At 43.6% G+C, this 15,289-nt stretch overlaps 2 protein-coding genes across 4 annotated transcripts in view; one reads left to right on the top strand and one right to left on the bottom strand.

Moving 5' to 3' along the window:
* DENND11 (DENN domain containing 11) overlaps positions 1–15,289 on the bottom strand; it is an 88,546-nt gene that overhangs the window by 36,868 nt on the left and 36,389 nt on the right. Inside the window, exon 1 of one of the 3 annotated variants that reach the window (XM_007983184.3) lies at positions 9,626–9,925. The exons of 1 other annotated variant lie outside the window; for it this stretch is intronic. In XM_007983184.3, the coding sequence (XP_007981375.3) occupies positions 9,626–9,893 (268 nt within the window). In that variant the 5' untranslated portion in view covers positions 9,894–9,925. Of the gene's footprint in view, positions 1–9,625; positions 9,926–15,289 lie in introns of those variants that run through there. One more of the 3 variants, XM_007983182.3, reaches the window with a different exon arrangement.
* The window catches only part of WEE2 (WEE2 oocyte meiosis inhibiting kinase), a 34,874-nt gene continuing 29,533 nt past the window's right edge, over positions 9,949–15,289 (top strand). The window contains exon 1 of the mRNA XM_007983178.3: positions 9,949–10,211. The gene's annotated coding sequence lies outside the window, so the exon portion shown is untranslated. The remainder of the gene's footprint in view (positions 10,212–15,289) is intronic.

The raw sequence follows: 15,289 nt of genomic DNA on the forward strand, positions 1-15,289 counted from the left end.
TATCACTTACTGGATTTGTGTCAATGCAACAGATGTACTTGAGAGCAATTTGAGCAAAGGGAATTTCATATTCACTTATGCTATAGACTCAATGCAATCCCGATCAAAATCCCAGCAAATTATTCTGTGGATATTGACAAGTTAATTCCAAAGCTTACATGGAAAGGCAAAAGACCCCAAATAGCCAACATAATACTGAAGAAAAATAAAATTAGAAGATGAACAGTGCACCCAACTTCAAGGCTTCTTATAAAATTAATCAAGAGAGTAGGTATTGGTGAAATATCAGACAAATAGATTAATGGAACAGAATACAGAGGCTTGAAACAGACCTACACAAATAAATCACGTAATCTTTGCCAAAGGAACAAAGGCAACACAATGGAGAAAAGATAGTCTTTATGATAAATGGTGCTGAAACAAGTGGACATCTACATGCAAAGATATGAAACTAGACACCTACTTTACCCCTTTCACAAAAATTTATTCAATATGGAAAGCAGCTAGCCTAGGTAACATAGCAAGATCCTGTCTCTACAAAAAATTAAAAAAAAAAATAGCCAGGCATGGTGGTATGAGCCTGTAGTCCTAGCTACTTGGGAGAGTGGAGTGGGAGGATCACTTGAGCCCAGAAGTTCAAGGCTGCAAGGAGCTATGCTCACTCCACTGCATCCCAGTCCGGGCAACAGAGTGAGACCCTGTCTCTAAAATAATAATAATTTTTTAAAATATGGATAGTAAACCAAAATGTAAAATGCAGAATTATAAAACTTCTAGAAGATAACACATGAGAAAAATCTGGGTGACTTTGGGTTTAGCAATGAGTTTCCAGATATAACACTAACAGCGCAATTCATGAAGGAAAAATGGATACAGTGGACTTCATTAAAATGTAAAACTTCTGATCCATGAAAGACACTATTAAGGGAGTGAAAAGACAAGCCACAGACTGAGAGAAGGTATTTGCAAAACACATATCTGATAAAGGACTGTTGTCTAAATTATACAAAGAACTCATAAAACTCAACAATAAGAAAACAATCCAACTTTTTAAAAGGATAAAAGATCTGAACTGACACCTGATCAAGGAAGATACACAGATGGCAAATGACATATGATGTTGAATATTTTTTCATATGCTCATTAGGCAATTGCAAATTAAAACAACAATGAGATAGCATGACACACATATCAGAACGGCTAACATTCAAAACACCAAAACCACCAAATGCTGATGAGGATGTGGGACAATAGGAATTCATTGCTGGTGGGAATATAAAAAGGCACAACCACTTTGAAAGACAGTTTGGCAGTTTCTTACAAAACTAACATATTATCATATGACCCAGCAACCATGCACCTTTGTATTTATCCAAATGAGCTGAAAACTTACATTCACACAAAACCTGCACAAAGATGTTTACAGCAGCTTTATTCACAATGGCCCAAAACTGGAAAACCACCACAATGTCCTTCACAGGTGAAGGGATAAACAAAACGTGAGACATCCACACAATGAAATACTCTTTAGCAATACAGAAAAATGAGCTCTCAAGCCATGAAGAGACATGGAGGAACTTTAAATGCACGTCGCTAAGTAAGCGAAGCCAGTCTGAAAAGGCTACATACTGTTTGATTTCAACTATGTCACATTCTGGGAGAGGCAAAATTACAGAGACAATAAAAAGATCAACAGGAAGGGAGGGACGAATAGGTCGAGCACAGATCTTTAGGGCAGTGAAACTATTCTGTATGATACTGTTATGGTGGATATGTAACACTGCATTTTTCAAAACCCATTGAACTGTACAACAGTGAACCTTAATGTAAACTATGGATCTAAATAAACAATAACGTATCAATATTAGTTCATCAATTATAACAAATACACCACACTAATGAAAGATGTTAATAAAGGGAAATTATTTGTGTAACAGTGAGGGGGAGATAGTATATGGGAACTCTGTAATTTCTGCTCAATTTTTCTGTAAAATTAAAGTTGCTCTAAAAATAAAATATATTAGTTATGGGAAAAACCCTAATTGATGAATTAACCTAAATTAACTACTCTAAGAGTGGCAATGATACTATGGTGATGTAGAAAAACAGCCTTATTCTTAGGAGATTTATACTGAGGTATTGTATTTTATTTTTTTTAAGAGACAGGGTTGCCCAGGCTGGAGTGCAGTGGCCCAATCATAGCTCACTATACCCTCTAACTCCAGGGCTCAAATGATCCTCCCATTTCAACCTCCCAAACAGCTGGGACTACAGGCATGCGCCACCACACCTGGCTAATTTTTTCATTTTTTGTGGAGGCGAAGTCTCGCCATGTTGCCCAGGGTGGTCTTGAACTCCTGGCCTCAAGAAATCCTTCCGTCTCGGTCTTCCAAAGTGTTATTACAGGCATTGGGATACATATTCACGCCCAGCCTATACTGAAGAATTTAGAAATGAATGCCATGACATCTACAACTTACTTTCAAATAGTTTAGCAAAAAAATAAAAGTCAATCAGTTCTGCTATAATGCTTGTTGAATCTGTTCCAAAGCAATTGATGTATTAGGGAATTTGACGTTTGTTTATGCGTGATTTCAATCATGAAAAACACGAAGTGAATGTAGAAAACTACACCCAGCTGAATCAAGCCGTGTCGGAATCTACAAAACACATCCACCTTAAGCATTGACCCGCTACTTCAGGTCACCTCGTTCTGAGCCATGCCATGCACCTCTAGCGTCACAGTTTTGCCTCTGATTTCAGACAACCCTCCTCCCACCACACATAGTAATTCACAGGCTCAATCCTTTCAGCACTCACCTCCAGATACAAACACCAGGTCTTTTAAAGGTACAGTTCCATGTTTACTGAGTATTTATGTATTTCTTAACCATTTATCATATGCAAAACTGTCCTATAGTTTTTGGTAGGGTTCTATCTTTAAAAAAAAAAAGAAAAATGTGCCACTGACAAAGTTTTTCTCAGAAGCCCTATGATTTTTAGTTCATGATTTTTGGAACACATATTTCATGTTATACGGGGAGTGACTATATAAGAATAGAGCAAATGGGGCAAAATGTGAATAAACGGCGACTCTAAGTGAAAGACATACAGGTTTTCACTGTACTATTCTTTCAAATTCTCAGAACATTTCAACTTACAAACTGGGGAAAATAATTGAAATAATAGCAACGTGTAAAAACACAAGGAGAGCATAAAGGACTTTGCGAAAGCCAAAAATAATTGAGGCAATGTACCACAGATAATAGGGAATGAAGAGCTATCAGGGCTTGAGGCTATCCTACAGAAACATTACAAATGAAAACCAGCTTACATGTGGAATTTGAGGAGGCTTAATGTAAAGTGATTTTGCATAATTAGTAATCCTTATGGGATGCCATTTAATACCAGAAAGAAACTCATCCTGACTGCTACTTATGCCAGGCTCAGTCTTCACATTTCATGCTTTTAGGTTTTCCAGATATCCTCACTGTATTAAGAACTCAGCCAGGGAGCTGGGGCCTGGAAGATTCAACAAAAGAGGTCATCTCATGGCTAGTCCATCAAAGAGAGGAGTCGCCACTGACAAGTGCCCTTTTCTCCCCTAACTTGCTCTCCTTCCATCTCCGTGTCCTTTCTCATCTTGCACCATGACTTCGGCCTATTACAGGTACTTATAGGCACTTCCTAGCCTCTACTGCAAAGACAACTTCTGAGGAGGGATTCACACAACGACCACGGGCGGCACAAATGTAGCAATATGCATTGTGGACATTCAGCTGGTCATTGAACAAATATTGGTGGGGCACAACCTGGCAGCAGGGTGCCTGCCAGGTGCTGAGCTCATGCAAAGGCAAATATGTCTGTGTTTAAAGGAACCTGGACTAACAGACTATGAGGCTGGCAGCTCAGTTACCCAGGGAAAGACAGAAGGCCAGTGCCGCGCCTGGCTGAGGATGTACAGATGGTCTGAACCCTACTACTCCACAGCTCCGAAGGTCAGCCTGACAGCTCTGTGCACCAGGGCCTCCCAGAGCTGGGGTTTTATAAGCCCATGGGCTAGGCCAGATGTAGGCTGTCCTATCTAGGTTGACAATTGCCTCTGACTTCCAAAACTACTTCTGTTTAAAGGAGAAATGACCAAACCCCCAGATGTCTTAAAATTCATCACTATTTCCTATGGATAACGAACATTAACTGCAGTAACTGTGGTCTGCTAGAAAGTTCACCTCAAAATATTTAAAATAGAGAAAGCAATGATCTTGAACCAAAACAATCTCTTTTTAATAGGAAATATGTCGATTTCTTTTTCCTCCTCTGTTAGATGACCCCCAAGCAAGCACTTCCTCCTGAGCGCTTCATTTCCTATCCAGAGACTGCCTCAGCTGGAGATCCTCTTCCAGCTCCTCTGACCTGAGGAGTGGAACTCCCACCCCAGCACGTGCCTGGCCTTTTACTCTTTCCACGGGCATCTTCCCATCTGTGTATACAGATTCTAATCAGGAAGTCAAAACAAATCCTGTTTCAGGAATAAAGGCAGGCAACCAAGAGTATTCCAGGTCCCAACAACACATGCCCTTCACATAACCACCTAAAGGGGCCACCAGATCCCACAGATGGAAATCTCCAAAGAGTATTTGGTTCAGACCCTAACACCAGAAAAGTAAATAACCCACGTGAGTTGACTTTGGGTTTTACATGGTTTGAAACAGACTTTAAACCACCTAGGCTGAGAGCACATACAAGGCAAAGAGAAAAGCAACAGGATAAAGAATGCTGAGTCAGGAAGAAGCTAATCCTAGTGATTTAAAGTCAGCTATCTGCCAATCCATGGCTGAATTCCAATGCATTCACTTTACAAAGAAAGACCTTCCATTTCACAGATCCCATATCATTCTCCACTGGGTGGTGGTGTGGTGTGGACAAGGGGTGCAGGTAGACTTGGACTCTGGCCCTAACTTTAGACAACTTAATGGCTCGGTGCAGCTGTTTTTCTCATGATTATGGTGAAGTCCGTTGGGAGGATCAGAGGCAGGCTGTTGAAACATGTGGCACAGTCCTTGGCACACAGTGGGCACTCAGGAATTGGTGGGTATTACAATTACCACTTTTATTTTCCCCTCCTCAATTTTCAAGAGGAGAAACTGACTTCACAGCAGATGGCTACAAACTGATTTCTCCCTGAAAACCACAAGCAGGTGAATCACCAACCACCTGGGAAAGATTCTGCCCTGGAGGGATTAAGCAAATGAACCACAATTGTATTCCACTGGCATTTGGTGTAAATACAGGAGAAGGACGCCGACATGACAGTTTCTCTTCCTGCGAGACTTTCTGGCCGGGTATCAGAACTGGCTTTTTCTTTGCCTGCATTTGAGCTGTCCATGCTTATGACTGTTCTTTGCATCTTAAAACGGTCCTCCAAATTTTCCATTCGCATTCTACTTTGTCACTTTCCCACCCATTGCTGGAGCCATTTATTATTTGCCATGAATCAGATGACCTGGGCAGCGCTCCAAGTCATGCCTCAGACACCAGACCTAGCCCTAATCTCACTGGGCCCCCATCATCTCCATTGTTTAAAAAAAAAAATAAAAAAATGCTTATGTTTCATAGACTATACAGGGAATCTACAGAGATTAAAATTAGCATGTGTGATTTTAAATATACTCACCTGATATAAACATAGATGCGCTTAGATACATTAAATTAAATAGGTGTTTAGATGTAATCTGGGCACTGGCTAGAGGCTGAGGGAGGAACAGGTAGAAATTCATTCCCAAGAAGAAAGGGAGAAATAGCTTGAAAACCTCAGCAGGTGATCTGCCTCTCACCTTACCCCTCCTCTTGCAAGCTGCCCCAGTACAAACACACAGAGCACAGGAATTTCTCCCAGACACCCACAATAAAACTCTAAACGCGGCAGTGTAAAGTTAATCTCTTATAAAGAAACAGTCTAATGAGGCAGATGCACAGATGCCCAGACATTGTATGTTCAAAGCTTCATCGGCCTCCATCCTGCCCACACACACGTCCTCAGCCACACGGTGAAACCGCTCTTGCCACCATCTGGGGGCAGGGGTGTTCCCCAAGTGTGACAATATCCTTTCCTTTAATCAAGCAGACTAAGAAAATGTTACTAGAAACCCAAATAACAAAAGTAAAATTAAAATCAAGGCTCTAAATCATGGGGTTGAACAAAATGAAAAAGCAATATTCTGGCTTCCAACATCTTCCACCCAGCTTGCAGAGTTAGCATCTGGGTCTGGTTTCAATAGCCGCTTTGTGGCCCAGATGATCAGCACCACCATCCGAGGGCCCCCTGCTCCAGATAAGGACTGAGTGTACGTGGAAGCCTCACTTTGAACCTGAAGCCCCTGTTCTTAAGTCACTTGTAGACTCAACAACCATAATTTTCAATCCATGAATCTGATGGAAATAAGCTTTAAGACTAACTTTCTCTGATTCTTCCCACAGATGGCCTGCCCAGCTTTCCAAAACTTGTATCTAAAAGTGCAAAAGGATTACTCTTATTTCCACACCTCAGTCAGAGAATCACTGCATATATTCCTGCTCAAACGCACACACACACCCCTTCTAACAAGGATCCACCTCTCCTTTTCCTTCTTACTCTACTTCCTAATGTACCACAGCTATGAATTCTCTTCTCCCTCTTTCACTCTCTCCCTCTCTCTCATGCACACACACTGATTTGGACACATGCCAACGGTTATCCACATTACATGGGAAGATGCACAAAATACTATGGCCCGGGCAGTAAGTGACAGGGTGGGGAGGGTTGAGGTGGGTGTGGGGTGGGGGGAGGAAGGATCTCCTAGGAGTGGCAACCGAGGACACAGGTGGGAGACATGGGGAAGTGGCTAAGCAGGCAGGTCAGCGAGAGAAACTAAACGGCAGACAAATCGCACCTGTGTAAGAACTTCGACAACATGCTAATTTTGGTAAAGAAGTCAATATTCACTTTACTGCGCACACAGGTGAAGGAGAGGCAAAAGTCTGGGTGGGCCAATATGAAATAGGAACAAACAGCAGATCTGCCTCAGCAGTAGAGAGGGGAAGATGCTGGGCCAGTGATGCCTCCAGTTCACTGTGCCACTATGGGCCTCACTCCACCGGAACCATCACACGAGGGGTACATCCCACACTCTCTGAGGGCCCTATCCTAGTGCTAACCTTGAGGCTCTCAGAAGCTCAGTAGCATTCATTCACTACATCTCCTACTTTTAAGATATATACAAAATAAAATTATATGGTACAAGGTCTATCAGAGTATTTTTACAGGATGCAAAGTGCCATTTAGGACTAGGATAGATGACAAGTGACAAACACATTTATGGGCAGGAAAGGACTGCTTTCCCCCCACCAAAAAAAAAAAAGTTACAAGTGCTCCCTCTCACACTGCGCTCTCTCTTCCTCCCTCCCTCCTCATCCATCCCTGGATAAGGATCAGATGCCAGGGGTTCAGGCAGCACAGTATACTAGAAAGACAATGCGACTTACAGTCAAGTATTTATTGGCTACTTAATATTCCCAAATTACCTAAGCATCCCTGGTATGTTCCCTCATTTATAAATTGAGCACAAATGATCCTCAAATTACAGAGCAGTGATCAGAATAAATCAAACAGCATTATAGTAAAATGCCTGCACAAAGTGTCTAAGTATCTGTTACAATCCCTTCTTTGCACAGCAGCCTTAGTCTGAAAACCATCACACACACACACACACACACACACACACACACCGTATACACAAATTCACAAAGCCATGCTCACTGCCTGTGACTAACAAGGAATGGGGGCAGGTACTAGCCTTTTGGTGTAATAATATCAAATATTTGTAATAAATATCAAATATCAATTGGCCAATATCAATACTTGATCAATTATCAGATTATCAACTATCACTCTGTCTGTGATTAGTATAAGACTTTCTTTTCTCTTTCCCTTCCCTAAGACTCTACCACTGGAGCTACCAATATTAAATCAGACCGTGTGAATGTGCCCTTTCCATTCCTTCTAGCTACTCTGAAATACTTCCCAGGATAAATCATATGCTGGTAGCTGTTTACCTATAAATGATGGGGTATGATATAAGGAATATGATTAGTTACAAAGTATTGGTTTTTGTCTAGTATTACGGGTTACTTTGGTCAAAAAAGACTAATATTTTTCAAACTACTGGTATCTAGGAATCTCAAATGCGAGTCAATCAGCATGTCTGATGAACACTTAAAAGAGCCACTGCGTATTCCAGCCTGGGCGACAGAGTGAGACTGCCTCAAAAAAAAAAAAAGAATGCATTACATGTAGGAGTCAGCACTACTTCATGAAATGTCTGTTTCAGTTACGTAAGTACCGTATGTATGTGAGCATATTGGTTGTGATGTAAAATTAATTTCACATGATAGGTCAGTCAAAAAAGTTTAAAAGCCATGGAAATGGGGCAAAGGAACAAGCAGAAGTCACAAAGGCCTGAATTCTCCCCCACAAACTCTGTCCCTACAAATGGAGCTCCACAGTGAATCCCACATTCTCCCTGTGTCCCACAGCTGAAAACCCCAAAGCTACCGGCCTGGAACCCATCCTCAGCTGCCATACTGGATTCCCCTTCTCCAGATCCTAACCCCTTTTTTCCCCACTCCATCCCACCTCATCCCAGAAAGCAGCCAATATTTTCCTGCACGAACAGGCACTCCACACTCCAGCAGCTGCCCTGGAGACACTGACAGTCACACCTGGGTTTCCTTAAGCCCTGACACCACGACTCCTGCGATGACACCTCCTTCCCCCAACACCGAACAGCACAGCCGCTTTCAGAGTCAGAAGTCCCTAGCTGACCCTCCAAGGCTTCCTGGGCGCGCAGGGTCATTCTTCCACTTTCTATCCCCCGCGGACTCCCACCTGGAAAATGCACACCTCCCTGCCGGGTGGCTAGACTAAGATTATGTGGGCTAAGACTTTAATTCTCCAAGCATCTCCGAAAGACAGCCTATCCGGGGAGGCTTCTCCTTTAATCAGCCTTCAGCTGAATCCCTCAGCCCCATCCCTTAATGCTCCCGGCGTTAATTCCTCAAAATAATGCAGTCAGAGAAAGTGAACTTGGCCGCTAGGAAAGTTACCCAGGAGGAAGCTACGGGGAGCTAGAGCGAGCAGGGCGGGGGTAGGGGGAGGCCGGAGAGCTCAAGGCGCTCGCCTGGCGGGGTTTCCTCCGCTCAACATGAAAAACCGTCCAGCCCGCAAGAAAAGAAAACAAAACCCAACGCGGCCACAAACCGGATCTCCTGTCACTGGAGAAGTGCGAACACCACTGTGGGGCTGGGACTCAGAAGAGAGGAGAGGAGGGGAGGGGAGAGGAGGTCGGCGGGGCTGAAACAAAGCCCTCGGGGCCGCTCCGAGAGGCCGCGCGCCAGCACCCGGCTGCGCCCCGAGGCAGGGAGCTGGGGACGCGCCGACCCCCGCCCTTCCCCGAGCTCGGGGCCGCCGCTGGTGCGGGGTGCGGGGCTGGGAGGGCAGGTGCGCGCGCACCGAGCCCCTCCCCCGCGCCCCCAAAGCTCGGGGACACCCCGACCCTCCCCGAGCCCCCGGCCCTGGCGCGGCCCTCACCCGAGCGGGGGTCGAAGGTGACCACGAACACGGCCACCACCTGGTCCTCCTCCACGTCGCCCAGCTCCAGGCGCCCGGGCTGCAGCAGCACCTCCGGGGCGGCCGGCTCCTCGGGCTCCCGCCTCCGCGGCGGCTCCGCGGCCGGCCGGGCGCCCCCGCCGCCGCCCCGGCCCCAGCCTCCCGCCTGCGGCTCCGGGGCCTGTGGCAGGGAGACGGCGGGGCCCTCGGCCCAGCGCAGCAGCGGCGCCGCGTCTCCCTGCTCCACCATGGCGAGGCGAGGCGGAGCCGCGGGCGCGAGGGGCGGGGCGGGCTGGCTACGGGAACCCCCCTCGCCTGGCCGCGCCAACGCCGCCGCCGCCCGCCGGGTCTGGCGCTGCCCGGGGCCCCGTCGCGTAAGCGCCTTTCCCACGGAGCCGGAGCAGGCGTCCGCGGAACCGGCTTCGGGAACCGCGAGCCAGTTGGGAGGCGCCGGTGTGCGCGTCCGTGTGTGGGACGCGTGCGGCCGGAACGTTCATCCTTGCGTGCATGCACCTGTGTGCGGGTGGAGGCGCCTTCTCACCTAGGGTTCCGTGGTATAGCTACCACTGTGAGTTTTTATGTCATCATTATTTTTTAAAGTCCCCTGGTCCTGTGGGCCGTGGCAGATATGTATTACATAACCCTGGATGTGTGGCAGAATCTGCTTCTAAGCAGCGGAGTGAAGCAGAGGCGCCCTGGCTACCCAGGTGTTTGCAATATAGCCATCAATAAACACTGAAAAGGCTATAGGGTTAAGGTTTGGGAATTTTGCTCTTCCTTGTATATTGCAAACTGATTAGGATGGAGTATGAGTTTATTTCCTGGTATATATACAACTTGAGGGAATTAGGAGATGCTGGAGCGTTTGTGGGGCGAGGGATATTCCCTCAGAAGATCAGGAAAGGGTTGCTCAGGGGAGAAAGAGGAAAGTCAGCTCTAAAGCTGATGGCTTTGGAAATTGATTAGGGGTTTTCTATGAACCCCCATTTTATATTTAAAAATAAATTTTAAATGCCTCAATCCTTGAGGTAAATCTAGCAGCTAAGCAACTCTTTAAGAGGATATGTGTATAAAAATAGGAAGAGCTATTAAAATGGAAAGATGGAGGTGGCAAGCGGAGGAGGTACACAGTTCATCCAGGGTTCAGCAAGTCTCCACGGTTTGTCTGTTCTCAAAAGGACTCAGTAGAGCTATGTGTTGGGTGTTACTCCAGGGGATGTTTATGAACATCCGTGTCCTACACGCCAGCAGTGCAATGATAATGTGATTTAACCCGTATCCCTAAGGAGATAACCAATGACTGCCCTAGGCTGCCACTTCTAGTCTAAAATCTATGATATAACAATAAAGAATGTACTTATGCAGCATTTTACCCCCAAGAACAGGGTCTACTTTCATTATTTACATATTTAGTTCAGCCTTTTCCCGACCTTACAAGGGCAAGTTTACAAGGGCTAGTAAGTGACCATTCAACGCTCACTCCCTGCAGTATGCAGACAGTCACTGAAATAGATGAGGAGCCCCAGGCATGGTCCAGCCAACACCAGGGCCAGGGCATTATCTGGCTCATTCAAAGGCGCACCAGGCTAGACTATATCCAAACTACTCCAAGCCAGATTCCAAAGCCCGCTACTTCAGAAGATCAGGCCATAGCCAAAGCTTTTCAGGTTGAGGCATTCAAAATTTTATTTTTAAATATAAACTAGAGGTTCATAGAGAATAAACAATTTCTAAAGCCATTAGCTTTAGGGATGATGGACTTTCTCCTCCCTGGAGGGACTTCCTTGTCCTGATCTTTTGTAGGAATAGCCATCTTCCACTGCCCCCACCCCCCAGCACATCCTACATTTAATACCCTCAAGCTGTGTATATACCAGGAAATAAACTCATAATTCCCCTCCCAATCAGTTTTTTATATAAACAGAAAAGCAAAATTTCCAAACCCTAAGCCTATGGCCTTCTCCAGTCTTCATTTGTGTGTATATCCTGGCTTATCAGCCACAATGTCTATCTTTAAATTCCTAGTGCATAATAAGTGTCCAACGAATACTTGTCAATTAAATATATGAATGAAAGTAGAGACTTACAATTCTGTGTAATGGGCCCTCTTGTCAGGCTTTATGTAACATCTCGGACCTAGTAGGTGTTCAAAAATGTTAATGACAGTGATGACATCCCTCTTAGCACATGCATTCACAGTCTGATTGAGGTATTATACCTGACCATCAGTTATCTCCTCTTTGGTGACTGAATTTCACAAGATGATAGGGAGGGAACTAATTGAATTTAGCTATTAGAATAGCTCTGCTGTTGATGAAAAGAAGAGAGGAAGGAGCAATCATATTCAGGGACCTTAGTCTGATGTAATATTTCAAAATGATTTCACCTAGGACACCGTATGTGTAAAACTGAAAATTTATTTCACTTTCCCAAATACTAAATATGTCTATGTCATATCAAATACAGAAAACTCTCTTTGATCTATAATCTTACCACTGAGTTGGCCACTGTTAAGATGTTGCTGATCCTATTTCATCAATTAGGATGCAAAAATGTTTCATTTTTAATGTTGCCATAGTGACTCACGATTGCTGCTAGTCCCTGCTGAGGTCTAGTTCTCATAGAGGACATTTTGACTTGCTTTTGTTAGCCATCTGGAGGCACCACCAACCTGAGACTGCCTTGAATAAATTCTCCACTGAGGTTCATTCAACCACACAACCTAGCTTCAATACTGACTTGTAGTTCACATTCTTAGGCAAGATTTTTTTCTCCTTTCACCTAGTGACCCAGTTGAGACAAGCACGTTTTCTTGCTTGTCAAATCTCTCTGTGTGGGAGGTTTACTGGCCACAGTTTCTTCATGGTACCCCCATTAGACTTCTCATTTTTTTTATGATGAATGGCACATAAATATAATAGAACAGTCAGCCCTCCACATTCACAGGTTCAGCATCGGTGGCAACGTTACCTTGTTGCCAACATGTACTATGTAGTTAGGCCTAGGAAGGTTGCATCTGCACTGAACATATGCAGCCTTTTCTTGTCATTTTTCCCTAAATAATACAGTAGAATGACTGTTTATATTTTATTAGGTATTGTAAGTAGTCTAAAGATTATTTAAAGTATATAGGATGATATGCCTAGGTTACATGTAAATACTATGCCATTTTATATCAAGGCCTTGAGCATCCATGGATTTTGGTATCCATGGGGGTCCTGGAACCAATTCCCACAGATACCGAGGGAGGACTATATATCTTAAAATAGATGTATTTATGTTTACATGTTGAAATTATGCTCTATATCCATTTTGTGTTATTTTTACCCTTAACATCAGAATATGAACAATTTGAGATCTGATTTAGAAACTTTTTATATGCATACTTTTTTTTTTTTTTTGAGATAGAGTGGCCTGCACTCTATCATTCTTATGTATGTTTTCCGTTGTATGTGTGTTTGATCATTTACTTAGCCATCTTTCATTGCTAGATAGTCAAGACCCTCCCTTTTTGTTGTGCCTAAGGTTTTGACCAAATATCATTCTTACTAAGCCCTGTGATACTAAGCCCCGCGCATAGCACTGGGACAGCTGGGAAGAAAACAGACGTTCCTTCTCATCAGGCTCACAGCCAGGCAGGAAAGACAGCTTCAAGGCAAGAAATGAAATACAGAATGAGGGGAGACAGGTAGGGCAAATGTGATCTGCCATTCAGGTGGCTGGCTTATGATAAAGGTGGCAATGCTGGGTTAAAGTGCGTTCACAATTTTAAGGTTCTCTTAATTGTGCTGCCAAATTGTTGATTCACCAGTGTATATGAGTATCAGTTTCATTTCACCCTTGTCTAAATGAGGTATTGCTACTTAAAATTGTTTTTGCCAATTTGTCAGAGGAAAATAACATTTTGTTTCATGTTTATGTTTTGTAATTAAATCTCTAATCATGTTTTCAAACTACATGTTGGTGAATTGTGGTTCCTCTTCAGCACACCGTCTGTCCGTGATGCCCTTTGCTTGCTTGTCCTTTGCTCATTTGCACTGTCTTTCTGTGATGCCCGATACTCATTACCAATCTGTATGAGTTCTTTATGCATAAGAATATTAATCTTTTGTCTGGCATAATATTTAATATTATTTAATTGTTAATATAATGTATTGTATGTTTCCAATGCCATGTATTTGCTACATAATCAGTTTTTTTGTGATTTTGTTTTGTTTTGTTTTTTTTTTTTTTTTTTTTGAGATGGAGTCTCCCTTTGTTGCCCAGGCTGGAGTGCAGTGGTGCGATCTCGGCTCACTGCAAGCTTCTCCTCCCAGGTTCATCCCGAGTAGCTGGGACTATAGGCACCCACCACCACGCCCGGCTAATTTTTTTGTATTTTTTTTTTTTTTTTTTTTAGTGGAGACGGGGTTTCACCATGTTAGCCAGGATGGCGTCGATCTCCTGAACTCATGATCTGACCGCCTCGGCCTCCCAAAGTGCTGGGATTATAGGCGTGAGCCACTATGCCCAGCCTTTTTTGTGACTTTTTATGTTGCTTTGACATTTAGAAAGTTGGTCCCCCACCAAAAATTTGATCAACATTTACTTTATTTTTATTTTTTATTTTTTCGAGACAGAGTCTTGCCCTGTTGCCCAGGCTGGAGTGCAGTGGCACGATCTTGGCTCACTGCAACCTCTGCATCCCAGGTTCAAGCAATTCTCCTGCCTTAGCCCCACTAGTAGCTGGGATTACAGGTGTATGCCACCATGCCCAGCTAATTTATGTATTTTTAGTAGAGACGGGGTTTTGCCTTGTTGGCCAGGATGGTCTCGAACTCCTGACCTCAAGTGATCTGCCCGCCTCAGCCTCCCAAAGTGCTGGGATTACAGGTGTGAGCCACTGCACCCGGCCCTCTTTTTTTTTTCTTTTTTGGTTATTTATAAATTGATTTCCTACATTTAATTTCTTAATCTATTCAATGCCTATATTGATACGTGGTAAGAAGACTAAAAATTTTGCATTGAACAGTTAATCAATAATTCCTACATGACTTATTGAATAGTTATTTCACTTCCTATGACTTATAATTCTCCTTTAAATACAATAGTAAATTTCTGTATGTATCACTCACCATTGACCTGTCTGTTCTTACACTAGTACCACACTAATTATTATACATATATTTTAAACTTTTACTTCCATGACAAGTAGTCTTGTTCCTTTACTCTCTTAAAAAAAAAATTATTCAGCCATTCTTTGACTATTATTTTTCCATGTGAACTTTAAAATCATTTTATCTAATTTCTCAAAAAAGTGAGTTTTCATTCAAATTGCATGAGAAATACATATTCACCATATGTGAGGCAGGAAGATTAACAGCGTCTTTCTATCACCAAGTCATTTTATTCTATCTTGCAGGAATAGTGTTCCATAGAGGTAAGGAATAGGTAGCTCTGCATTCATCATTAATATGCATAATTAGTTGCCAAGACAAATACTGATGATCCAGACAAGAATCCAAATTGTGAGGCAAGCTGAGGTATTACAGGGATGAAATTAAGAATGGACAAGATAGGCCAGACGCCGTGGCTGATGCCTGTAATCCCAGCACTTTGGGAGGCCGAGGCGGGCGGATCACGAGGTCAGGAGATCGAGACCATCCT

This window comes from Chlorocebus sabaeus, chromosome 21 (genome assembly GCF_047675955.1).
Source record: "Chlorocebus sabaeus isolate Y175 chromosome 21, mChlSab1.0.hap1, whole genome shotgun sequence".
Lineage (NCBI taxonomy): Eukaryota > Metazoa > Chordata > Mammalia > Primates > Cercopithecidae > Chlorocebus > Chlorocebus sabaeus.